Raw genomic sequence first — 27,740 nt, 5'->3', positions numbered from 1 at the left:
AATTATTTTTCCCACGTTCGCCACGTTCCGAATCAAACCAACACTTGAGGGCAGCAGATAGATTTAGTGGGAAAGAAAACCATTTTGTTGTCAAATTTTTGCAATGACTGTCGTCTGCCGAGAATCGTACAGTTCCCAGAGTGTTCCTCTGAGCTACAGAAGGAATCAAGATGGGACGATTGAAGTGTTCAAAGAAGGAAGCAATCATGCTTTCAGCTCATTAGCCCAGACATTCAGAGTAAGGGAAATAAGATTGATCAATAATTTTTGTATGTCTTCTTTTGACATCAATCTTATTAATGGATAAAAGACCGATGTTAAAGGATTTGGCTGGGTACTTTTTCAAAATGTCCACAGATTTACATTAAACTTACAGGGTTTAAAGATAATGATAGTGGAAAGCTTCCCTTCAAATATTACTAACTAAGGTTGTGTAGTTTTTGAGAAATGAGTAAAACAAGTCGCAAAATAATGTTTATCTCATGAGACCAAAATTATTTTAGCATGTAAAATCCCCTTTAACCAGTTATGATATTATACCAAAACCATAGCATAACTGGTTAATACGTTTTTACATGCTAAAACTGAGACGAAAATTATTACTTTTACTCGTTTCTCAAAAACTACAGCACCTCAGTAAGTAAAATTTCAAGGGAAGCTTTCTACTATCATAACCTTCAAACTGTAAGTTTAATCTAAATCTGTGGACATCGTGTTTTTTGTTAGGAAGAAGTACACATACCCTTTAAAGCCATTATACACTTTCGGTAAACAGTATTGTCCAAGTCCCACACTTCGTGTATCACAACTTATATATAAAATAACAATCCTGTGGAAATTTAGGCTCAATCGGACATCGGAGTCGGGAGAAAATAACGGGAAAACCCACTCCTGTTTTCGCGCGTTTCGCCTTGTCATGACATGTGTTTATAACAAATCCGTAATTCTCGATAACGAGAATTTATATTGTTTTACCGTTTTCTCAAAAAGTAAAGCATTTCATGGACTAATATTTCAAGAGAAGTCTTTCACCATTACCTTCTGTAAACCCTGTAAAAAAATTTTTTTCTGTACCGAAAGGGTCCAATGGCTTTAAAATAGAGCCATAACATTAACAGTCCAACAAGGTGGACTGCAACATAATAACTTTTTTGTTTTGTTTTTCAGACTGTTTTTCTGCCGCAGGGGTACCCGGAGAGTGTCAGCGAGGATTACTTGGCTTACCAAATATGGGACACGATTCAGGTGCAGTGATAGTCAACTAGGAGAGGGAACTAAACTAATAAAACATTGCAGTGGGGCCGGGCACCCTTTGGAAAGAAAGTGGCTGAAGCTGAAATTGGCTCTAAATGCTTTTGCATTCATTTTTAGAGAAGATGATCAAATGTGCTAATTGAAACATTGGAAATGGGAGGTAGAGATTTTTCTATTACAATGACACTAGGTGTGCAGGGGTCGATTTCACAAAAAGTTAGGACTAGTCCTAACTTAGGACTAGGAGATATACAAATTGCATGGTTAGTCCCAAGTTAGGACCAGAAACTGGTCCTAACGCGAGATAAGACTAGTCCTAACTCTTTGTGAAATCCACCCCAGCACTCAATACCAGGTCAGCAGGGCCTATGTTTTTTTCTAAGAAGTGTGTGCAAGCTCATAACTTCTAAAAACAATAAAGATTTACCAAGTATTCTGATGCCATCTAGATCCCTTAAAAGTCTCTAAGAAAAAAAAGTAATTTTCCATTAAAATATTTGAATTTGATTTTGAGACCTCAGAATTAGATTTTGAGGTCCCAAAATCAAGCATCTGAAAGCACACAACTTTGTGTGTGACAAGGGTGTTTTTTTATATTATTATCTCGCAACTTTGATGACCAATTGAGCTCAAGTTTTCACAGTTTTTTTTTATTTTATGCATATGTTGAGATACACCAAGTGAGAAGACTGGTCTTTGGCAGTTAGCAATAGTGTCCAATGTCTTTAATTGAATATCTTCTCTTTAACAGTTGAATGACCATTGACATTAATGTATCATTTTCTTCAGGCGTTCTGCAGCAGTATTACAGGAACCCTAGCAACCCAAGCCATGCTGAAGGGAGTAGGAGTGGGTGATGTAACAGCCACTGCCGCAGCAGCCACCATCACATGGCTGTTGAAAGGTCTCCACTCAAACTTTTTTATCAAGGATATATTTTGCTTAGCAGAGGAAATGGGTTCATTCTGGAAGTCATTAATTGAATACTGATTGGAACAGGCCAAATTTTGTAGAGGTGCTCCAGCAGAAAATATTGCTTAACAGTTTTCTATTGAAACAGAAATACGCAGGATACCAGTCACAAGTTTTATATGTGACATGGTAGTTTGGCCGGTAACATTATTCTGGTAAGCATAACTTTTTTGTGCTTAGCTCGTTTGTGTGCTTAAGCAGCTCTATGAAATTGGGCCTGGTTCCCCGGTTGCTTTCTTTGCTTAGCAAGAAAATGTTATAAGGAATGATTTTGGTCATCAGTTACATAAAAAACATGTTTATCATGTTTATGCTCAGCATAAATAAGAAGGGAACCAGTAACAAACATAATACATTACATGGTGTTTTGGCTGGTAACCTGTTTCTGCTCATCAAGAATAGATTTTTAAAAACTCTATTGAAGAATGAAAAGAGTTTTTTGTTTTTGTCTTTTTTTAAATCGGATAAATTTTATAATTGTTCTGAAGAAACCTGTGCCAATGTTTCCCTTGAAACAATTTAGGGAGGAATATTCATTGGGTTTAACCCATATACACCGACTCCGAGCTCTGTGCATCCCGATGCAAATTTAACATCCATTAAATTTAGGATGGATTTTGATTTGAATATTTTGGATTAAAAAGAACTTACGTGTGCAGTGAAACTTCTTTGATTCTTCCTGCGAATGATTAGTTTGCAATAAAAAGCTGTTTGTTTTGAATATTTCAGATGGAACAGGGATGTGTGGTCGTATTGTGTTTGCATGGTATCAAGGGTAAGTCAAGATGGGGACAATTTTTGACATTTGGTGACAGCAGACTTACCAGGTAAATACATTGTGCTTGGAAATGTGCGCATGCTCTGAACTATGTAAGCAATGGCAATTAACCTGGTTAGTCTGCTGCCTCCTAGTGTCCTAAAAAGTCTCACATGTAGACAAAGTTTAAGGTTCAGTTAATAGTCAGATTAAGATGTGATAGAATAAGCTCGAAACATAAAATACTTTTCTGAAACTATTTTGTTCATTAAATTCTTACCCTGGATCTGCTTTCAAGCTTGAGAAGCATAACTTTTGAGCTATCCAACAAATGACCACACAGATACACCAAAATGAGTCTCGAGTCTTTCAGGTCAAGAGGGCGTGGTCCAATGTGTGGCAGGTGCGTAAAGCGCCCCGCCTTTTACCACTGTGGCCTTGGTTTGAGTCTCTGCTAAGGCCATAACATGAGTAGAGATTTGGGTTGGTTCTCTGCTGTACCATGAGTGTTAATTGTGTCAATGCTTTAGATCAAATCTCAAAATTGCTCAAGTGTCAAGTTTCTAAGGTCAAGTCTCAAATCATGTTGGCAACATGGTTTTTGGTCTGAGATATGAAAACGTGATTGAGAGAACACCATCATATTCTGTCTATTCTCTATTCCCTATTTCAGATCAAGTCTAGACTGTGATGCAAAGCGATGGAGGTAGGTACAGCGCTTCAGTGTTTTACGATTGGTTGTTTTTTGTTTTTCAGTAATCTTTAGGTTTACATTCTGGAGTATGTCTCATTCTGTAGCCTCTTTAAATTATCGCAAGCAGGTTATTTTCAGATGTTCCAAATGATACAGCCACGTGTTCTGTACTGTAAATCTTATTCTGCAGCCCCTGTGATTCAATGCAGGTTATTTGCTGATAGTCTGAATGATACAGCTATATTAAAATGTCTGTACTCTAAGAGTATTCTCCGTTCTGTAGCCTCAGTTATCTTGCAGGTTATTTGCTGATATTCTGAATAATACAGCTATGTGTTCTCTACTTTAGAATATTCTTCACTCTGTAGACTCTGTTATCCCTTACAGGTTATTTGATGATAAAGCCTACAGCTAAATGTGTTCTTTCTGTACTCTATAATATACCTCATTCTGTAGCCTCTGTTATCCCATGCAGGTTATTTGCTGATATTCTGAATGATGCAGCCATCTGCATCGAGTTAATCTCACCATTATTTCCGTATTACTTCACTGCAATCGCCTGCGTCTCTGGAGTTCTCAAGGTATTGTTTCCATTTATTAGATTATTATTTTTCATTATCAAGTTATGTAGTGTGTCATGGTTTAGTGGTTAAGAGCATAAAATTTGAAACATGGTGGAAGTCATTAGAGTGTGGGTTCAAATCCTGGCTGTGACACTTTGTGTTCTTGAGCAAGATGCTTTACTCCAATTGCTTCTCTTCACCCAGGGGTATAAATGGGTACCTGCGAGGGTAGAGGTTGATATTGTTTATGAACAAGCCTCTGGAGCACCTGGACACCTTGAGGCTTTGTACTCCACAGGGAGCAGAGAAAGATTAAAGGAATGTTATTGGCCCAATGACCAGGGGTGGATTTCACAAAGAGTTAAGACTAGTCTTATCTCGCGTTAGGAAGAGTTACTCATCCTGACTTAGGACTAGCCATACGTTTCTTATATATCCTAGGACTAGTCCTAAGTTAGCCTAACTCTTTGTGAAATCGACGCCAGGTCACTAATGTAAAGCGCATTGAGTTGGTATTGTGAAATGCGCTGTATCAAATAACTAGTTATTATTAATAATTTTATTTATAAGGCACAAAGGAATCTGAAGAAAAAGGAAGAAGACGGAAATGACCACCATAAATGAATAACTTTAACAACAAAAAAACAAACAAAAAGAACAAAAAACTTTGCATGGTGGAAAAAACGATATGGAAAGGTATGCGGTAACACCATTTAATGACTGTCTCTAAATGAGTTGGGGTGGTTCTGTAAAGAACCGTTGGTTTCAACTCAATGTTTCAATCAGTATGCTCTGATCGTCTTCTGGAGAAAAGGAAAGGAAAACTTTTCAGAACCGCACCCCAACTCTCATTTAGAGATAGTCATTAAATGGTGTTACCGCAAACCCTTCCATAAAAATCTTCCTTCATAACTCTGACCGTGGAGGTAGAATTAGACCTCCATGCTCTGACAAACATTCAACTACCTAACTTTGTATTCCATTGGTATTGATAGTCCATCGTCGGTGTGGCAGGTGGGGCAACGAGGGCAGCATTGACATTGCACCAGGCAAGAAGAAACAACATGGCCGACGTCAGCGCCAAGGATGGTAGCCAGGTATGTAGAGATTATTTCAACACTTATCCTAACTTTGAGTTTCAAAACTTTGTTTGGACACTCTTCCTCTGTAAAGTTCTTAGTTTATTTCGTCTATCTTCATCAATCATCTAATATGTGTAATCCTTAAACAATTTACAAAAAGGTTTTCTTACAACGCTGGGCCCAATTTCATGGCTTTGCTAATCGTAAGCAAAGAATTGACACTTACTTCAAGAATTCCATGCTTACATCAAGTGTATCTCTCAGGTTAGCAGGGAAATGTTTGCTTGTGCGTGTGTGTACTCCACGCTACTAGGCATTCTTTGCTTACACAGTAAGTGCAGAAAATTGGCGCTGGCACAGTAAGCGGAGAATGATGACCGCAAGAACAGAACTCAGCAGTAAGCAGAGCCATTCAATTTTGCCTTGATCCCAACTGATGGTCATCAACATTATTTCACATTTTTGTTGATGTTGATTTTGTTTTTCTCTCATTTTCTTCTGGTCAGGAAACCTTAGTGAACCTAGCAGCTTTAGTTGTGGGTCTTTTGATTACTCCGATGGTGTCTGGTAATCCTTTGTAAGTCAAGCCATTTTTTTATATATTTTTTTTTTTTTGGGGTGGGATTTTTGAAGGTTTAATATAATCCAACAACCATTTATGCTGAACTTTTACAGTACATATTTGTTTGTATCTAGATTAAATTAAGTAGGATTTGAAACTTTGCATGGTGGAAGTATGATATGAAAAGTTTGCGGTAACACCATGTAATGACTATCTCTAATGATTTGGGGTGGTTCTGAAAGAAAACGTTGGTTTCAACTCAACGTTTCGATCAGTATGCTCTGATCGTCTTCTGGAAAAAGCTGGACTCTGATGCCCCATGCTGCTTAAGTACTGTGGAGGCGGATTAGCTTTGTGATGCACGAAGGCGGGAAATAGAGGCGGGAAATGGAGCTCGGTGATGTGTGGTAAAACTGGATTCTGCTCTTGAGCCTTTAGATTGAATTAATAAAAAATGAATAGTATTCAAGTTTAGAGCTTCAAAAAACTCAACTTCTAATAAGTGATTAATCAGAGTGGGGGTTCGAATCCTGGTCATGACATGCACTTGTGCTCTTGGGTACGAGACTTCACTACAAATGCCTCTCATTACACTTCCCTTGAAATCTTTTTGTCCGAAACCTTATATTTTGTGAGATTGGTTTTTAGATCTTGTGAGACCAAACAATGATGTTTGAAAACGGTGAAACTATGAGTTTTTCCCAATATTTTATTGTGACTCTGATGCTTCTTTTTGTTGCAGATATCAAATAATAAACCAAAAGGGAAACTGACTGGTTAAAACTTTGATTTGAGGTTGAACCAAAAACACAAATTAGCGTGATTGTAACCAATGGCCCTCCGTACTAACGTTTCATTTTATCTCGGCAGATTGACTTGGTTCCTCTTCTTTCTCTTCACATTCTTCCATCTGTACGCAAATTACCGGGCGGTAACCTGCGTGGTCATGAACACGCTCAACCAAGCTCGTTTGCACATCATCATGAAGGAGTACCTGACTACCAGGTTCCTACATATCCTAAGCCCTGCTGAGGCAAATGCAAGGGAACCTGTATTAAGGAGTAAGTGTTGAAGTTTGAAATCTTAACTAACGGAATGACGTGTCGTGGCTGAACGGTCTGGTTCACCGAACCAAAGCTCTGGTGTTGTCAGCAGCAGAGTGTGGGTTCGATACCCGGTCATGACCTTTGTGCCCCCTGAGCATGTCACTTAACCATAAATGTTTTGTGGAAACAAGTTCAGGCATTCTGCTCAGTAAGCCCCATCCACTGCTCATAATGGATGATACCCATGCCTTCATCCTTGAGGACTGTGAAGGGGTGACCTTGTTTCAGCCCCAGGAGTAGATGGCATTATGGCCTCCTACTCCACAATACCTTGCAGGAAAATACTGAATGTTGAAGCGCCTGGTACGGTACAATATCAATGGCCATCGGGAACAGGAATACTAACTGTCCTTTGCCCACTGTCCTTTGCCCACTGTCCTTTGCCCACTGTCCTTTGCCCACTGTCCTTTGGCCACTGTCCTTTGCCCACTGTCCTTTGCCCACTGTCCTTTGCCCACTGTCCTTTGCCCACTGTCCTTTGCCCACTGTCCTTTGCCCACTGTCCTTTGCCCACTGTCCTTTGCCCACTGTCCTTTGGCCACTGTCCTTTGCCCACTGTCCTTTGGCCACTGTCCTTTGGCCACTGTCCTTTGGCCACTGTCCTTTGCCCACTGTCCTTTGCCCACTGTCCTTTGGCCACTGTCCTTTGCCCACTGTCCTTTGCCCACTGTCCTTTGCCCACTCTGCCCACTGGAGCAGCACTGAGTGACAGATGATCGCTTTACAAGAAGGCACTTTTATTAATACTATAATCGTGCGTTTTGCCTTGCATCAGGCCACACATATGATCCATTAATCCTAATTTCAAGGACTTGTGAAAAAATTTTATGTAACAGGATTTTAACATATCAATATAAACCACAAGGGAAACTGACAGGTACATTTTTAAATGAGTTTTGGAGTTGAACTAACATTGATTTTAACATGTATGGCTTGTTGGTGCTTTCAGTGTCATAATTAGTCAGTGCTTGGATCAGGCTGTTATTTACCAATAATTGATGTAAATATGCTTATAGTTGAGTGTTACTACGTTTGTTTGCACAACTAAAAAAAAAAACGTAAAAGAGTAAACACCACTAAAAGGCAATTATTTAAATAGGCCACTCATTACCAAGATGCAATCAATAAGAGCGTGTTTGTTTCGTTTTCCCTTAGGAGTGCCCAGACCACTGGAAGTCAACCTTGGTGCTCAATTCGGCCAGCTGTGTAAAAGGTAAATTGTTTGTTGTGTACGACTCTGAGTCAAACACATGCATTGCGGCAAATCAGTCTTACAACGTACTATGATCACCATTGAAGACATGGTCCCATTGCTTTAAGATGAAATAAGCCCCATATGATTGTGCAGGATCTCTGGCGAAAGAAAACAGAATTTATTTTGTCGTTTTCGCTAAAACAGGATGGCATAAGTTTATGAGATTTTCACACCTTTTTATATTGGAACGGAAAGGGCAATTCCAAGCAAACATGGACATGACACCAAAACTTTTGTCACAACTTTCTTTCCTCCTAGAAGTTTTAGCTAGTATATGAAATAAATTTATTTTTAGTTGTTGACAAGGAATGAACCCAATTTTGCCAAATAAGAACTCAGCTTGGGCTCCATGTAGGCTTGGCTAAATTAACTGACCGTAATGCGACTGACCATGGTTTTGCCATGTATACCTAAAAGTTCAAGTTGCTGACCATTTATAAGTATTCTGTTTGATACTCATGTGTAAGAGTTGTGTGTTACATGTAGTACATCTCTCGCAAGTTTTTTAGTTAGAGGAAACTTTTGAATTGTGACTAGTGTATTTTTTTACCATGTCCTTTTCTTGCAATGCGACTGCTCTTTTTTTACAACGTTATAACATCCAGAGCACAAAGCCCACAACATTTCTAATATCATCAATTCGAAGCCTTGGGTGTCAAGTACAAATCAGTCTATAGACTTAGTGGAAAGAATATCTCACATAGAACTTCTAGCACCAAGATTAAGAAATGACACAGAAAGGTGCAGTGTGACTGACCCCGGAATTGGGCAAAAGAATTCACTCATCCACAAACTATGAAAACTGAACAAAGAATTCACTCATCCACAAACTATGAAAATTGAACAAACTACTAAAAGGCACTGGACACTATAGAGACCTCAGCTGAGGCTTTGAATTCAAGCATCTGAAAGCCCACAACTTATGCGACAAGGGTGTTTGTTCTTCTACTGTTCTCTTGCAACTTCGACGACCAATTGAGTTCAAATTTTCCCAGGTTGGTTATTTTATGCATATGTTGAGATACACCAAGTGAGAATACTGGTCTTTGACAATTACCAAAGGTGCCCAGTGCCTTTAAACAAAATCCTTCAGTTGGTTTCTCTCAATCTTTAAAAACTAGGTGGTCAGATATGGAACGATGGGCTAGCAGCAGCAGCAATGAAAAGTACTGGCTCGGACTCGATAGAAGAACAGGTACTTTTTTCCATACTTTCATAAATTCTGAATTGATTAACACTTTAGTGACCAATAGCAGCCACAGGCGGATTGTACCAAAATGCCCATAGTGGCCACAAACGACCGCAAGGTTTGCCCTACTTCCAATAACATCGTATCAATGCGCTTTACATTTGTGCCCTGGTCTTTGGGCCAATAACATTCATTTTAATCTTTCTCAGCTATACTGCGCTGAACTGCCTTAGCGCTCCAGTGGCCTTTTTATACACAATATCAACCTCTACCCTCGCAGGTTACCATTTATACCCCTGGGTTAAGAGAAGCAAGTATATTAAAGCATCTGTTTAATGACACAGGTGTCAATGACCGGGATTCGAATCCACACCCGGATGTCTAACCCACCAGAACTTGAATTTGATGCTCAATAAACCGCTCGACCCTGACACCCTATGTATGCCCAACAGGATAATTTTTGTGAAGGCAACATTACCAAATTCCGTACCTCGACGCCACTGATTGTTCCCATTATGACTGTATCTAGGGTTCATCAACATTCTTCTCCATCGTGACTGCACAAGTCAAGACATCATCGAGGCTTGTTTCCAGGCCGAGATTATCGTCATCAATACTGAGAACGAGGACGTAATCAGCCAGTATTTTGATTCGAGGGTATGTAGTTTGCGTTTAGTAAATTCCAATGTTAGCGATCTAGTGGTTACAGTGATGTGGTCAGGGTCCAATTACATGGCTCTGCTTACCGTAAGCAGGGAATTCTGTGCTTATTGCACCTCTCTGGTTATGCTATTGATAGGACATCCACCTGGGTGGCTTATAACTAGAGGGGAGAGGGGAGGGGTTCACAACCCATACCCCTCCTCCAGCATACCCACAACTCCGATGCAATCAATCTATAGATTTTATATTTATTTGTATTTGATATGGTATTTGATGTGCTATTTTCGAAATTTTTATGTTGTTTTTGTCCTTGTACCCTTTTGTGCCTTTGTTATTTTTGTTTGTCTGGATCGCCTTTAGACTATCCGCAGGTTTGTTCTCTATGTAGTCATATTTTTATTGCCTATTCACTGTATGTACTGTTTGCCTGGAAATAAATAAATAAATAAATGAATAAAAAGAAACCAAAACTAACAATTTCAATTTTCCTTGAACTAGTACTGTTTAGATAGAATAGCAAAAGTAGAAAATGTGTTCAAATAAAATTTGAACTTTGTGATCCAATCGTAATGCTTGTAATTCATAGTTTTTTCTGTTTGTGAATATGATTTCGGTTTTGAGAAGTACGTGCATGCTCACAAAGTGATCATGTTCTTACACAGAGCATTGGCTTTATATTTCATAAATGTATGGTCCAGTAAATCAACTTGTCTGTTGTAAATAATAGGTAAACTATAAAGCTCCCAAATTATATCTTTTCCCCCGCCTCCCACCCCCGATGAAAATTTCAAATTATGCCATGATCTTCCCTGTAGTTATGAGTGATTCACGCGACCTATAAATGTTCATTTTATCCTTTGCAGGGGGACGATCCAGATAAATATACAAAAGGTAAGTTTGAACAACACTTGAGGGCGCTGTCATTGATGTCGCCATGCATTCAGTCAAGAAATTTGCTCCAATATTTGAGTCAGAAACTACTACTTTCTGAAAAACTACGTTATATCAGAGGGAGTCAGTTCTCACAATGTTTTAATATCAACAGCTCTCCATTTGCCTGTTACCAATTAATTTTGCATGCCAAAATTTTTTTTGTAGTAATTACCAAACGTTTCCAGTGCCTTTAAAGAAACTGGACACCTTTGGTAACTGTCAAAGACAAGTCTTCTCACTTGTTGTTACTCAACATTCTGCACAAAATAACACACCCGCGAAAGTTTGAACTCAATTTGTCAGTTAAGTTGCAAGATAACAAAGGAAGAAAAAACACACTTGTCACACAAAGTTGTGTGCTTTCAGATGCTTGATTTCGGGCCCTCAAAATCTAATTCTGAGGTCTCGCAATCAAGTTCGTGGAAAATTACTTCTTTCTCGAAAACTACGTTCCTTCAGTAGGAGCTGTTTCTTACAATGTTTTATTCTATCAACAGCTCTCCATTGCTAGTTACCTAGTAAGTATTTATGCTGACAATTATTTTGGGTAACTACCAATAGTGTCCACTGCCTTTAAAGCCATTGGACACTTTTGGTAAACATTATTGTCCAAGGCTCGCACTTTTTGTATCACAACTTATATATAAAATAACAAACCTGTGGAAATTTTGGCTGAATTGGTCATCGGAGTCGGGAGAAAATAACAGGAAAACCCACCCTTGTTTCCGCACGTTTCGCCGTGTCATGACATGTGTTTAACATACATGTAAATCTGTAATTCTCGATATCGAGAAATGATATTGTTTTGCTGTTTTCTCAAAAAGTAAAGCATTTCATGGAATAATAATTCAAGAGAAGTCTTTTACCATTACATTCTGTAAACCCTGTAGGTTATTTTTCTGTTCCGAAAATGTCCAATGGCTTTAAAGGGGAACTGTATTAAAACATTATTCTGCAGTTACATCACATTTAGAGTGAAACAACACTTATTTTTCAGGTGATCAACTACCGGCAGATGCCAGCTGGAAAGTGGTCAGATTGTCTGGGCTCATGGCAGAGAGCTTGTACCCAAACTTCGCCCTCGAACTACGAAATACCGGCTGGGTCATAGGTCATACGTTATTAGGGACCAATGAGTGGCGGGCTGAGTGGAGTATGACAGGGATTCCAGAGGGGAAATCATTCAAAAGTCTCTGATTGGTGGATTAAGCCCGGACTCTCCGTGCCTTAGATTTAATTCCGGTAACTGAGAGTATGGTTAAAGGCACTGGACACCTTTTGTAATTGTCAAATTATTTTGAATAATTACCAATAGTGTTCAATGCCTGTAACTGTTGTAATTACATGCAATTCGGTGTTATTAATTTTTTTAAAGCAATAATGGTTTAAGTGTCTTGCTTAAGAACACAAGTGTCAAGACCAGGACTCGAACACACACTCAGAAACACTAGAGCTTGGGTCTAGTGTGTTTGATGGCTCGTCAACAACACGCCTACCTGTTACATAGCAGTTCATAATTTACTAGTGATAGTGCAGTTAATATTGATCCTCCACGCTAAAGTAGTAGTCCCGGCCAATTTTCCACCTTCCGCCCAGGTAGTAGTTAAAAGGCAGGACATTTCTTTTCAGAACTGGGAAGTCTCCCGAAAAATTTACTGCGCGGTATAAATAGCAAGACACTTCTCTAAAAAACAACTCTACCTGGCAAGTAGATAGATAAACACATGGTGTTATGGGTGTTATGGCAGTTATGGCAAACCAAATATATATTGACTTCTCAGCCCGCAATGCTTCAAATCCCATAAACCTGAACTAAAATCTAGATTCTATTTTATTCTGTTTTTTTTTGACTTGTTGTTTTCTCCAAAGAGATTTGCTATTCTTCTCATTTACATGCCTTGTTTTTTTTTTTTTTTTTTTTTTTTTTACTTCTTAACAACAATAAAAAAAATTCTGGATAAATAAAGTAAACTGAGTCCCTTTTTTAGATAAGATTTGTTTTGTTTTCAAAAAGGAATTTCTCATGTTAGTATTTAAGATACCAGTACTATCTAATTTCAGAGCGTCTTAACGAATGAAAAAGTGGTGGCAGGATACGGAAACTTTCCAATATTTGTAAAAAAAAACAAAAAACACAACCTCGTGATTGCAAGTCCAGCAGTCTTGACCATGGTGACATTGTCCGTACTCCAGCTTTAAAACTTTCCGTGTTAAAAATGCCCGACCTAGCACTTTTATCTCCGTCGGTCCTTACTAGTCTTACCTCTAACAATAGAAATGTTTACAGAAGAGCCGTCCAGTCTAAACTGTTTGGTCTATTAAATGGTGACCTGTAGCTCATCGATGTCGGGCGCCATTTTATTTTAAGAGCATGAACATCGGGCCATCTGGGCCGAGGATATCCCGAATCCCAAATGTTCAGCGGGTCTTTTCTCTATGCTTTCACATGCACAGCATTTTCCCCAAAGTCACCCCGCCCAAACTCCTCTCCGGAGATTCCAAGCACACAACGGGAATAAAACACTATAGGGGATTCACCATGCCCCATAATCGTACACAAATTTGAAAATAAAACAAGGTGGCAGCGCACCAAAGAAAAAAAACCCAAGAAGCAATCTACATCCATCACCAGCTGGTGTCTCAATTTGCCATGAGCTTAGACGACCCTAAAGCATATCATTTCTTCATCTCACATGAAACCAAGAGAAAGGGCCCTTCTTCCCTTACCTACTAACATTAATTTGGTGAAACAAGCCAACGATGTGATTAATCTGTGATTCCCATAGGCAGAGCATCTGTCGGGGGCACACAACCATACCAATATCTAGGCCTACCTTCTTAAAGGGGCTGACACCTCTTGTAATATTGTCAAAGACCAGTATTCTCACTTGGTTCTCAGCATATACATAAAATTGTAAATCTGTGAAAATTTGACTCAATTGGTCGTCGAAGTTGCAAGAGAATAATGAAAGAGAAAACACCCTTGTTGAGACAAATTTGTGGCTTCCAATGCAGATGCCTAAAAGGGCTTCAGGCCTTAAGTCTTTAATTAATTGAGGGATAAATGACCTCTTTCTCAAAAACTACATTATCAGAGGGAGCCGTTCCCAATAATGTTTTATACTATCAACAGCTCTCCATTGCTCTATACCAAGTACGTTTTTATGCTAAACATTATTTTGAGTAATTACAAATAGTGTCCATTGCCTTTAAGGACACCCGAGCACGTACGGAGCAATACGATGCTATCGTACAAGGTTATAGTTACCCGATGGTCTTATCTCGCGAATCAATGATGATCTTTTGAGGAGATCTATACCTCACCGTGATTTCGTCCACACACTCCTCTTATTCACTCCTCTTGGCAAATACATATTAACCTATTTATGTCAAGAACTATTTCATGAAAAAGAATCGCCAGGAAAACAAAGCTCGTTGGTAACCACTGCATAATACATAACCACACCAAAATAATAGTTTCCCTTGTGGTTTATTATTTGATAACCAAATAATAGACGATACATTTGCATTTAGGGGAAAGTGAATATTACTTTGTTTTGCCTATACACGTACACTGAAGTGTGTAAAGCACTGTACACAAAAAATAGCAGGCATATTACTCAGTGTGATTCGAACCCACGACCAAAACATCAATCGATTCTTTAGATGAACAAATAATCTTTTGTTGGTCATACTGAGTGAAAGAGTGGCGTACCCATGGTCTTGGGGCTTGGGGACTCTGTGGTTAAGGGGTTGGGGTGGGGTAAAGAAGGTTTGATTTGCCTGAAATTATACAAATAATTAATATACAAACATAAGTACAATCTATATTTATTATTTTTCTGTCTGTAAAAAATGTGTTCTCGCTTTGCCTTAACTTCCCCCATTGTTTTGACCTTGCATTGACCTTATGTTGGCCTTCTATTGACTTTGTATTGTCCTGCTAAAGTGACCCGTTTGCAAATTTGATTTTTTTTTTTCGAGGAGTCATCAGTATCAAAGTAATTTTCCTCATTTTGGCCAAAGGGTTATTATCAATTTATCAACTTTGTATAATTATTAATACTATTTTAAAATCCATTTAATGTAAGGGTCTCAGAATCAAATATCTCTCCCCACGTCCCCGGGCCGTGGATACGGTCTACTTTATCATCATAAATGCCGCCAACAACGTGATTTCATTATCTGTTTTAATACTTGGTTGAAAGTCCAGTCTCAAGTGTCCAAAAACGGCAAGAACTTTTATTGGAAATAATTATAATAGGCTCAGTTGAAAACGCAGTATTATAACTCAATTTATATTGAGCTTATTTATAGGGATAATCCATTGACTGGTGATGATGGCTGGGAAAGGGTGGGGTGGGGGGGGGCGGCAATTTAACTGGTCTTCATGAGAAATGTTTGCCTCTGGAAAACTGCCACGGTGAGAGGAAACTGTCGCAAAGTTTTAGAGAGTCATTCTTGTTAGCTGAATTCTGACCTTTGTCAGTCAGTGTCTTGCTTGCGTATCTTGCGTTGTAAGGTATTTTTAAATACGCCTTATTCTTTTTCTACTTGGTTTTTGCTTCAAAAAGCTTTGGATTAGAAATGAATGGGATGTACAAATTAAGGACTTATCGTGTGTACGTACACAATACGTTTATAGATAAAACAATTATTCATGTGGTGGTATACACTTCCGTGATTTTCAGAGCCCAAAAGAGATTCACACAGGTTTGTTTATTCGCAAGTTTACAAGTTATACTATTACTCCCTAATATCCATACTATTGGGCTTTAAACATCGCCGTTACAAAGCTATGTTTTAGTAAAACTTGCGGATACCGTTCCTCCCGTTTTTGTACAAAACCATTCAGTACATTACAAATACCTTTGTCTACGGGAATGTTTTTACACATTTGTGATATCAAAAACCTAATCAGGCTATGTCTGTCATTGCGACCTATAAACAAGAACACCCCCTCGTTCCCATTCCCTCTCTCCCTCCCCCTTGATAGCGTGCGGTTGTTAGAGCTTTATAACATTCATGGCGGAATTCAAATTGAAGAGTGATGATTTGATCCAGAAACTAATATTGGGCACTCCGTGATTTCGAGGTTTGTTTGCCTGCGGCAAATGAAAGGGAAAAGTTGATGACTGCGGATGACTGCAGCTGGAATTCCATAGAAACTTCTGATCCACATTTTGATAATTTGATTCTGCCGTGTATTTGGGCCAGGTCACCACCCTTCAGTGATTTTTTTTCTTTTAATATAATTTAATTTGAGACAGTGTACTCTTGCTTGCGTTATGATATTTTTTAATATGCCCTTATACTTTGTTTTTGCTTCAAGAAGTTGTTCATTATTTTGCGTGTGCCGCGCAAACGTATACTTGAATAACGCAGATGTATAATAAAGGGACATAACAGTTACAAACATCACACATTATATTAGGCATCTTTACAAACATCAAACACTGGCATTCTTCTGTTAACGGCACTGAACACCCTTGGTAGTTGTCAAAGACCAGTTTTCTCACTTGGTGTATCTCAACATATGCATAATAACAAACCTGTGAACGTTTGAGCTCAATCTTGGTCGAAGTTGCGTGAGAATAATGGAAGAAAAACACACCCTTGTAACACCCTTGTAATACAAGTTGTGTGCTTTCAGATTCTTGATTTTGATACCTCAGCTGTGGTCTAGAACTCAAACTCAATTCAAATATTTTAGTGAGAAATTACTTCTTTCTCAAAAACTACGGTCCATCAGAGGGAGCCTTTTCCCACAATGTTTTATACTATCAACAGCTCCCCATTGCTTGTTACCAAGTAACTTTTTTATGCTAACAACTATTTTGAGTAATTACCAATAGTGTAGTGCCTTTAATCACATTAATTGCTCTGCTAAAGTACGAACACTGCTAACCGTGAAGCAGCGCTACGAAATTTGTCCCGGGTATTACGTGTAAATGCTACTCGCTCTATGATATCTCATTACAGCCAGGATCGATGGGAGGATATCTTTTTTCAGCCATGATCGATGGGAGAACTACGGCTTGCAGGGCAACTACGGAATCTCAGCGTCATGACTACGCTGGTATGGTGAGCAACACCTCTGTTGGAGCCGCTGCATTAAGGAGACAGACCTCACCCCTCCATTTCGGATAATTCCAAGTTTGCTATTGGCGTTAAAAGTCCATCTGCGTCACCCACTGTCAGTTTTGTTTTCCCTTCAAATTCTCCACAGCAAGTCACTCGAAAACAGTGAGATAATTAGGGTTCATGCTTCGTGAAAAGTAAAGTCAAGGGTAATTATTACCCAAAGTCTGGACTGCATAGTTCAACGAAGTCTCATACTGCGCGCTTTATCGATCGACTTTTTAGGCGCCATTTTGATTATCAAACGCATAATTTTATCATAGAATAGGCTGACAGTGACAAAGCACAGTGCGGTTCCACTGTGGTTTACGTTGTGGCACGTTTACCAGTGACTTCCATTTTCGATTTTGAATTATATTTGATTCTTTAGTTGGAACAGCGTCGTTTGCTCCCTTTTTAACAAGTTGTACAGCAAGTTGAAATGAAATAAAAGCACGTTCACCCATTATTTATTTGATTTACCTCACACGATTTTGTTTAATGCAGTTAAAGTTACCCATGCATGCTTGCTTCTCTACACCGAGGCTTAATTACACAGCTACTTTTTAGTGTCTGATTTTTACAATTTGCCGCAGTGAACATGAAATGGTTGTCTCTAAAATAAATGACAAAAAGGTGACCACTGTGAGCCTAAAATGAAAAGTAACCAAAATTGGTACAAAGCCTTCCAATTAATTATTCCGTGACCCCCCCCCCCCTCCTCTCTCCATACACACACGCACACCCTCATGCAAATAGAAATGTCTGTATAGTTGATGATGTCTTTTTTATAAATAAAAAAAATCACTAGCCATTTTGAATGAATTATGCCGTATTGTGCAAAAAACAACTGCCATAATCACCTAAGCTACCGATAAGTTGATATCAGCCCTAAAAGCAGTTCACCTCTCTCGAGCTCCTCAATATTATTTTGTCTTCAGCAAACACTCCAGACTCTTCACTGACTTATACGGGGAGTATGTCATGGCCAACAGTCAGCAAGAGTCTCAGAAGCTTGGGGTGGGGGGGGGGGGGGGGGGGCACTGCGGCCATTATCTGCAGCTAGGATACTCAGAGATGAAAGTGTGATAAATGAGAAGGAACAAATATCCGGATCTCGGATTTCATAGATCGGGAGTCATTAATCGACGAGCTGCTGCTGTGTTTCACCGACCGACCCCTGGAGTTTTTTGTTGCTAAATTGCCTCAATTTTTGTTCCCATTTTTGTTCAAGGATTCTCTTTTTTGGAGGGTTGTAGTGCTTTTTGTACTGAATAAATACAAAAAATAGTTATTAGCCTAAAACCTTACTTTGTGACGAGTAATGGGGAGAGATTGATAGTATAAAACATTGTGAGAAACGGCTCCCTCTGAAGTTACGTTGTTTTCGAGAAAGCAGTAATTTTTCACGAATTTGATTTTAAGAGTTTGAGGTCTCGAAATCAAGCATCTGAAAGCACACAATTTCGTGTGACAAGGTTGTTTTTTCTTTCTTTCATTTTTATCTCGCAACTTCGACGATTCAGCTCAAATTTTCACAGGCTTTTTATTTTATGCATATGTTGAGATACACAAAGTGAGAAGACTGGTCTTTGACAATTACCAATAGTGTCCAATGTCTTTAACTGTATGTAATTTTCGTAAAAATTTACGTTAAGGCCGAAATGAATTTCTCATTAGGAATAATTAAGTGAATGGAATTGAACTGAGTTGAATAGGTTAAAAAAAAATATAAACAAAATTGAAAAGCATTACGACATTGGCAATTTTGGCAATACAGAACAAAATACCAGTCCGGGGTTGGGGTGGGCGGGGGGGGGGGCAATGTTCCCAATCTCAAAAAGACACTGGACACCTTTGGTAATTGCCAAAGACCAGTATTCTCACTTGGTGTATCCCAATTGCATAAAATAACAAATCTGTGAAAACTTGGGCTTAAACAAAAAAGATAGTAATCGCAAATGCAAGGAAACACAACCTTGTTGCACAAATGAAGTGTCTGTGTTTTCAGAAACCTGAGAAATGCTTAAAGACACTGGACACTATTGGTAATATTGTCAAAAACCACTCTTCTCTTTTGGTGTATCTCAACATATGCATAAAATAACAAACCTGTGAAAATTTGAGCTCTACTGGTCGTTGTAGTGAGGAAATTATAAAGAAAGAAAAAACACCCTTGTCACATGAAGTTGTGTGCTTTCAGATGTTTGATTTCGGGACCTCGCATCTAATTCTTTCTCGAAAACTATGGCACTTCAGAGGGAGCCGTTTCTCACAATGTTTCATACTATCAACCTCTCCCCATTATACTCGCTTCCACGTAAGGTTTTATGCTAATAATTATTTTGAGTAATTACCAATAGTGCCCAGTGTCTTTAAGTCCTGAAGTCTTTCTCAGCTTCAAATATTTTAGTGAGAAACTCTCAAAAGAGGGAGCCGCTTCTCACAAGTTTTATACCATCAACAGCTCTCCATTGTAGGCCTATGTACGTTGCCAGGTAAGTTTTCATGCTAACAATTATTTTTAGTAATTACCATTATTGTCCAATGCCTTTAAACATGACTCTAGAGCGCCGTTATTTTTTTGCAAGCTCTCCGTTGCTCGTTACCAAGTGAGATTGTATGCCAATATATTATTTTTAGTAATAATGTGTCCAGTGCATCTAAGAAACGAATTCCACATTACACGAACTACCAGTTAAATAATGTAACTCCACGCAATTATTTCTAATGTACATCTCCATGACATCGGCATACTTCCCCCATGCTTGTCACGTCCCTGTGAGAAATTCTATCTCGAATTAAGGCAAGCTAAATTCTGGTGGCCCGCCATAAATCAGTCCAGAAAAACTTGCAATCGAGAGAGGTCAAATGCAAATCATACTCGGGCCTGTATGCTTAAAGTCTTTTAATATTTTACTGAGAAATTACTTCTTTCTAGAAAAGTACGTTACTTATAGAGGAAGCCATTTCTCACAATGTTTTACACTATCAACAGCTCCCCATTACACGTTACCAAGTAAGGTTTTATGCTTATAAATATTTTGAGTAATTACCAATAGTGCCCACTGCCTTTAACCGCAGGCTTTAACGACTCGCATAAAATATCCTTGAATTTGTGTTTTGTTTGTGTAATTTCATGAAATAACACAGTCCGCTGTTTTGTGGAATACATTGTTGCCTCCACAAAATGGCGGTCCGTAATTCTGCCGGTTGTATTTCAAGAGGCAAATTTAAGTGGTTTTTTTTTAATATTTTGTTTTCACTTAAGAACAACAACCTGTGGTACTTCGGTGCTAGACGGTGCATGGGCAACTCTTATAAAGGAGAAGTTACAATTCCAAACAGCAGCCCTTTGCTGAGAGAATGCGTGACAACATCAGAGTAATCAGTGTCCAGAAAGCTTCTATATAGTTTCTTGCAGCAACAGTTGTAGTTATGATTTATGTGTGGATACTGTTCTTTCTCGATGCCATCGATTCGAGGTAGGCCAATTACCCATTAGCCCTGGCGGCCTTTCAGTTTATCTATAAAAGTGTTTTGTGGGACCGAAAATGGCTTCCTTTTAAAATCCTAATCACAAGGCACAACCATCTCATCACACATTGCGTCATGTGCTTTAACATTCTTAATGATGGTACGGATAAATGAATCCTCTAATGACTAATTAAGCTGTTTCTCCATTAGTGTAATGACCTCGGGGAGTCAATGGGCGCGGGTGCGTTTTGGGAGGACTGGCTTCTTGTCAAGGTGTCAGATAGAACTCACTGAAAACACAGACCTGGGCCCAGTTTCTGTAGAGCTGCTAAGCACAAAAAATTGCTAAGCATGAAATTTCTTCCCAGATAAAAACAGGATTACCAGCCAAATTTTCATTTGTTGCATAGTGCTTGTTATCTGGTATTCAGCTTTTGTTTGCTTATCCTGAAAATCACATGGAAATTTGGTTGGTAAACCTGTTTTTATCAAGGAAGAAATTTCATGCTAAGCAAATTGTTGTGCTTAGCAGCTCTATGAAACTGGGCCCTGCAGACGATTTCACGAAACGCTATAGGGTTAACACTATCTCGAATTTGGACGAGTAACCCGTTCTAACTAAGAATGGTTTCGATGTATTCTAACGTCTTTGGATACGGAATTTAACTCGTCCCAAGTCCTAAGATTAATGCTACAAGTTAGGAGGAGTTGTGAAATCGACGGTTGATATGCCGTTAGGTGTATTTTGTCAACATCGGGAACCCAAAGCTCATCAAAAGGTATGCCGAACTATAGACAATGATACCAACAACGAAGCAGTGTGTGTTTACAACCACTCCAAACGTCCGGTGTAAATATATATATATACAAAAAAAACATGTCAATTTGGTGCACGCAGGGCCTGGATGAACAATCCCATACTTATTTAGCTTTCTATCATTGACGTCATCATGACGTCAATGCTCTCCCTCTGCCGATCCGCCAATGCCCCATCCTCGTTCCCCTGTGCAATCCATACTTTATATGTGCACTCGGCACTGCCTGCATGAGAGCCTAGCCTGAACATCTGACGTCTCAACGACGCCCCTGGACAGGGGGACCAGTCTAGTGGGAGCCTTGCTTTCTATCCCAAGGCGCGTCGTTCAAGTGTTTTCATCCGCCGAAAGAGAGTCAAAAACAACGGCAGGATTTACCGGCTAAAAACGAGCTCGGCTCTACTAAAATGTTCACTTTTTGTAGGGAGAAGTTTGCAATTACTTTGAGTTTGTATGGCTCTCTCTATCTTTACCTGTCTTTGTTCGATAAGGGGCTTGGTGTATTTCTCATGCTTTGAATCTCGGGAACTCTTCAAATAATGTTAGGGGTGGGTGATTCTTTTTACAAGAGGAAATGTAAAAGTATGGGATGAATGCCCAATAACAGCATTTTTAATGGTCAAGTACTGCCGCAGTGAGGCTGTACCCGAATTAGCGGCTGTGGCTGTGACTGTCCAAAAAAGTGTGTTGCTAAGGACGTCCCATACATCAACGCATGATGACTCGGTGATCTGGCCGTAGCTGTAGCCGTCAAACTTGCCCGCTACATTAATGAATAACATTCCGCACAATGCCTTGCTTTTAGTCACAAGTTACCGCGCAAACTGGCATAACAAAGACGTATACACAAGCATGTGCAACAACGGGAAATTCGCCATGTTTGTCCGCATGCCCCACTTCTGATTAATTCAGAGTGATTTAGGCTAATTATTATAATGCTTATTGTACGAAAGACCCACTGTTAGTGAATTCACAATGAAGGACACGAAGAAATATGGCTCCATAAAAAGGAAACTAATTGGTAATTAGTCGTTTTCGAAGAACCCCTGATGATGAATGCAAGTATACAATTTGCGTGCAAAAGCCATTTAATCGCACTGATGTAGCCTTGTATTATAACGAAGGCTAATAGCACAATATAACAACAGAAATGCATCAATTTAGGGAATTGTTTTTGGTCTGGCGTAGCTACGATGATGATGTCTAAAACTTTTTCAATTTACTTTTATAACCACCACAGGCTGTAGACGCATTTTTGTGATGAATATTTTAATCTGAAAATCTGCTTTGCGAGAGAATGTTCAGAAATGCATTCATTAATTAGAGAAATATTTTGCCCTGGCGTACCTATATAGAGACGATAAATATTTCAGTCTGAAATTCTGCTACGTGAGAGAATTTGTTTCCTGATCGTGTTCTTATTTCCACCAGGCTTCTATAAATGCGTTCAATAATGAACGTACAAAACAATCACTTACTAAAGCTATCGTAAATTCGTCATTTTCTGGGGGAAATGTTCAAGTAATTTACACAAGGACTGATGTTTTCATGGTAACGATTCGATGACAACTATTGCACAAATCAATTGAACCGTTCAGGAGCGAAATCTACCAACATCGAAATCGAGTTCCTAAATTATTTGATTGATTTTATCACAAATGTATTTGTATCCTCATTTATTGGTCTACCTTGAAAAAAATAACAATTATGTGAACATTTTGGCCCATTGGTCAACGATGTTGTGCAATTTGTGTGCTTTATAAAAGGCTTCAGGCTTAGAGTCTTCCAGTGTTAATTGAGTGAGAAATTACTTGTTTTGTTGAAAAACTGTGTTACTTCAGAGGCAGCCGTTTCTCCCACAATGTTTTTATTTAATTTTATTATCAACAGCTCTCTATTGCTCGTTACCAAGTAAGTTTTCAACGCTAACAATTATTTTGAGTAGGACTAATTACCAATAGTGCAGTCCCTTTGAACACGACTCTAGAGTGCCATTTTTTTCTTTGCATGTTGGCAACATGCCAAAGATACTTTGGCCAGTTACCAAGGAAACACAATGGTCCCAGCGGCATGATCTTGATTTGATAAAAACACAATTATTTTGGATACCTTTGGAAAGACAGCGAGAAATGCCTTAATGCACCTTCGATTATCAATTGAATCCAAATTTTCACAGATTTGTCATTTTATGAATAAGTTGGGAAACACCAAGTGAGTATTATATATATTTTTTTATAATAACAAAAAGTGTCAAGCATCTTTAAAGACACTAGACACCTTTGGTAATTGCCAAAGACCTGGGCCCAATTTCATAAAAGCCTGTAAGCACAAACTTGCTTAGCATGAAATGTCTTCCTTGATAAAAACAAGACTACCGAACAAATTTTAATTGGGCACAGTCTTCTCACTTGGTGTATCCAAACTATGCACAAAATAAGAAACCTGTGAAAATTTGAACTCAATTGGTCATCGAAGTTGCGAGATAAAAATGGAAGTTGTGTTCAGATTCTTGATTTCGGGAGCTCAAAATCTAATTCTGAGGTCTCGAAATCAATTTTTAATTTGTTGAATGGAAAACTACTTCTTTCTCGAAAACTACGTTACTTCAGAGGGAGCCGTTTCTCATAACGTTTTATACTATCAGCAGCTCTCCATTGCTTGTAACCAAGTAAGTTTTTATGCTAATAATTATTTTGAGTAATTACCAAAATGTGTCCGGCATCTTTAAGTCACCTGCAGGAATATCCAAGCTACCATATAGTCCCTGGATAGCGAGCATCCAGTCACGCAGCACAGTGTGCTCCCGTGGAGTGCGCCAATATTCCCCGTTGATAACCTCCGTATTTCCCCATCAGCCGATTGACAGTCTCTGTAAAGTGCCCTGCATAAGCCCCGCTCGGAGGGTGTTTTTTAGTTGAATCCAACGACAGTCCATATTATTATAAAGGCACTGAACACCTTTTTGTCAAAGACACGAATTCTCACTTGGTGCACCCCAACATTATGCATAAAATGACAAACCTGTGAAAATTTGGATTCATAATTGACCGTATACGGTTGCAAAGACACCCTTGTTACACAATGTGCTTTCATATGCCTAATAAAAGGCTTCGGGTCTGAAGTCTGTTCATATATTACTTCTTTCTCGAAACTGCTTTACTTCAGAGGGAGCAGTTTCTCACAATGTTTTATCCTATCAACAGCTCTCCATTACAAGTAAGATTTCGCTAACAGTTATTTTGAATAATTACCAATAGTATCAAATGCCTTTAAAACTCAACACATTGCAATATTATCTTCGGCTGTCAGATCAGGGCCTAATTTCATAGAGCTGCGAAAATTTGCTTAGCATAACATTTCTTCCTTGAAAAAAAAACAGGATTACCAACAAATGTTCCATTTCTTGCATATCGCTTATTACTGGTGTTCAGCCATTGTTTGCTTATCCTGAAAACCAAATGGAAGTTTGTTTGGTAATCCTGTTTTTATCAAGGCAACAATTTCGTGCTTAGCAGCTCTATGAAATTGGGCCCAGGTATGTTAACTGCAGTTTCACACACTAATGTTTTTAGTTGAATCCAGCGCACTCCATTTATTAAATGTACTACATGCTAATAATAGTATAATACGTGGAGTTGCCGAACACAGTCACAAAGAATATATTATTCAAGAGTCAGTTTTCCAAGTTATTACGAGGGCGTTAAAGACACTGGACACTATTGGTAATTGTCAAAGACCAGTCTTCTCACTTGGTGTATCTCAACATATGCATAAATTAACAAACCTGTGAAAATTTGAGCTCAATCGGTCATCAAACTTGCGAGGTAATAATGAAAGAAAAAAACACCCATGTCACACGAAGTTGTGTGCTTTCAGAGGCTTGATTTCGAGACCTCAAATTCTAAACTTGAGGGCTCGAAATCAAATTCGTGGAAAATTACTTCCTTCTCGAAAACAACATCACTTCAGAGGGAGCCGTTTCTCACAGTGTTTTACACTATCAACCTCTCCCCATTATATACTCGTTACCTAGAAGGTTTTATGGTAGCAATTATTTTGAGTGATTACCAAGTGTCCACTGCCTTTAAAGCCATTGGACACTTTCGGTACAGAACAACAAATTTAAAGTTCATAGATTTACAAATAACTTACAGGGTTTACAGAAGGTAATGGTGAAAGACTTCTCTTGAAATATTATTCCATGAAATGCTTTACTGTTTGAGAAAACATTAAAACAATATCAATTCTCGACATCGAGAATTACGGATTTATTTTAAACACATGTCATGACACGAAGAAACGTGTGGAACAAGGGTGGGTTTTCCCGTTATTTTCTCCCGACTCCGATGACCGATTGAGTCTACATTTTCACAGGTTTGTTATTTTATATAGAAGTTGTGATACACGAAGTGTGGGCCTTGGACAATACTGTTTACCGAAAGTGTCCAATGGCTTTAAATGAACAAAATACATCAACATTACGCAAAATATTTTTCTTGGAAAACGAATGTCCATTTCTGGAAAGCAATTACCCTGGAGACCATTCTTGATCAATAAACTCCATTAACCATGACAGGATATCGGCGAGTTAATCAAAAGCCTCAAACGAAAGCTTGCTCACACGTCAACCAATATTGACATTACAACTCCTTTTTTAGCATCAATAATCAAATCGACGAAACCCGGAAAGGAAATGGAAAGTTTGAAAGCAGCTCCGAGAATTGATAAGGAATTTTACAAGAAAGCATTAAAGGCATAACCGTTCGACTTTTTCAACCTTTACAAAATGTAGTTGCATTATCAAATTAAAGCCATTGGACACTTTCGGTAAACAGTAGTGTCCAAGGCCCACACGTGTATCACAACTTATAAATAAAATAACAAACCTGTGAAAATTAAGGCTCAATCGGTTATCGGAGTCGGGAGAAAATAATAGGAAAACCCACCCTTGTTTCCGCACGTTTCGCCGTGTCATGACATGTGTTTTAAAATAAATCCGTTATTCTCGATATCGAGAATTTATATTGTTTTAATGTTTTCGCAAAAAGTAAAGCATTTCATGGAACAATTTTTCGAGAGAAGTCTTTCACCATACCTTCTGTAAACCCTGTAAATTATTTGTAAATCTGTGAACTTTTTTTTCTTGTTTTCTGTTCCGAATGTATAATGGCTTTAACCTGCAAAAGCTCAATTTATTTCAATGCAATGTCGCGTTTTTGAGATGTCGCCGAAACTCCGTGGCGAATTATTAATTATTGTCAACGCAGAAAGAATATTAATCCCTTTGGGAATGCACAGTCAGCAATGCATTACCGGTAATGCTTCTCATTATTCAATTTGGGGAGGCTAAAATAAAAAGTGATATCTTTTTCTATAACGGTATACTTCAAAGTGATTTTTTTCGCCCTCAAAATGCGTTATACTAACTTAAGCTGTTGTACTTCAATTTCTGATGCCGTTAATTACCAAACGTAACCGACCCTTTAATAAAAAATTACTGGCTCAGTCCGAGCACGCGTCCATGTTAAAGGAACACGTTGCCTTGGATCGGACGAGTTGGTCTATAAAAAGCGTTTGGACCGTTTTGTATAAAATGCATATGGTTGGAAAGATGTTTTAAAAGTAGAATACAATGATCCATAACACACAAATATGCCTCGAAATTGCACGGTTTTCCTTTTACTGTGCGAACTAACACGGTCGGCCATTTATGGGAGTCAAAAATTTGTCTCCCATATTATAAATGGCCGACCGTGTTAGTCGACGAGGTAAAAGGAAAACCGTGCAATTTTGAGGCATGTTTGTGTGGATCATTATATCCTACTTTCACAATATCTTTCTACCCATATGCATTTTATTACAAACGGTTACAAATGCTTTTCAAAGACCAACTCGACCGATCCAAGGCAACGTGTTCCTTTAAGTGAGCCGTGATGGGATTATAGGCCTTTATCACAGTAAGGACCCATCTTATTTTTCTCTCATTCTCATTCAAGAAGGACAAAATAGTCATGTTCCTTTGTAGAATAACGACAAGCAGCCGCCATGATGTATATGGACGACAATGGACAAGACAAGGATGATGGCAATAAGCAACTTGAGAGATATTGGTGGACGCATCATGCACTGTTTGGTTTTGAACAAATCTGTCTGTCCAATCCAAATGGTTCCCATGGTGTTCGCCGTGTTTCGAAAAGGCTAATATAATTCCTGATCCTAAAAATTGCAAGCATTTGAAGCACCTTGTAAACCCGTATAAGAAGCACCCATTATATTCAAAACTGTCTGCATTATGCAA

General features: G+C 38.7%; 1 protein-coding gene across 2 annotated transcripts; it reads left to right on the top strand.

Annotated features, from left to right (window-relative positions):
• The first annotated feature begins 78 nt into the window (after positions 1-78).
• Positions 79-12,771, top strand: LOC117290550 (RUS1 family protein C16orf58-like). 2 transcript variants are annotated; one of them, XM_033771987.1, is made up of 14 exons: positions 79-238; positions 1,168-1,245; positions 2,044-2,158; positions 2,956-3,001; positions 3,657-3,689; positions 4,153-4,258; positions 5,236-5,337; positions 5,829-5,899; positions 6,755-6,945; positions 8,146-8,203; positions 9,367-9,440; positions 9,964-10,091; positions 10,961-10,988; positions 12,028-12,771. In XM_033771987.1, the coding sequence occupies exons 1-14, from the start codon at positions 104-106 to the stop codon at positions 12,225-12,227; spliced, it is 1,365 nt and encodes a 454-aa protein (XP_033627878.1). In that variant the 5' UTR covers positions 79-103; the 3' UTR covers positions 12,228-12,771. The 2 variants fall into 2 exon arrangements, with proteins under 2 accessions (XP_033627878.1, XP_033627879.1); XM_033771988.1 differs by lacking the exons at positions 9,964-10,091; positions 10,961-10,988; positions 12,028-12,771 and adding an exon at positions 9,887-9,946.
• Positions 12,772-27,740: the final 14,969 nt, after the last annotated feature.

The sequence above is a fragment of the Asterias rubens genome, chromosome 5 (assembly GCF_902459465.1).
Source record: "Asterias rubens chromosome 5, eAstRub1.3, whole genome shotgun sequence".
NCBI classification, from domain to species: Eukaryota; Metazoa; Echinodermata; class Asteroidea; order Forcipulatida; family Asteriidae; genus Asterias; species Asterias rubens.
Note: the sequence above shows the minus strand (reverse complement) of the source record. Positions and strands in the feature narration are given on the sequence as shown.

What these genes read in the sequence shown, in the direction of transcription:
- LOC117290550 (XM_033771987.1), top strand. Translation starts at nt 104, where the DNA reads ATGACTGTCGTCTGCCGAGAATCGTACAGTTCCCAGAGTGTTCCTCTG. An exon ending in AAATATGGGACACGATTCAG is followed by an intron (nt 1,246 to 2,043) that starts GTGCAGTGATAG and finishes CATTTTCTTCAG; the next exon opens with GCGTTCTGCAGCAGTATTAC. An exon ending in AAGGGAACCTGTATTAAGGA is followed by an intron (nt 6,946 to 8,145) that starts GTAAGTGTTGAA and finishes GTTTTCCCTTAG; the next exon opens with GAGTGCCCAGACCACTGGAA.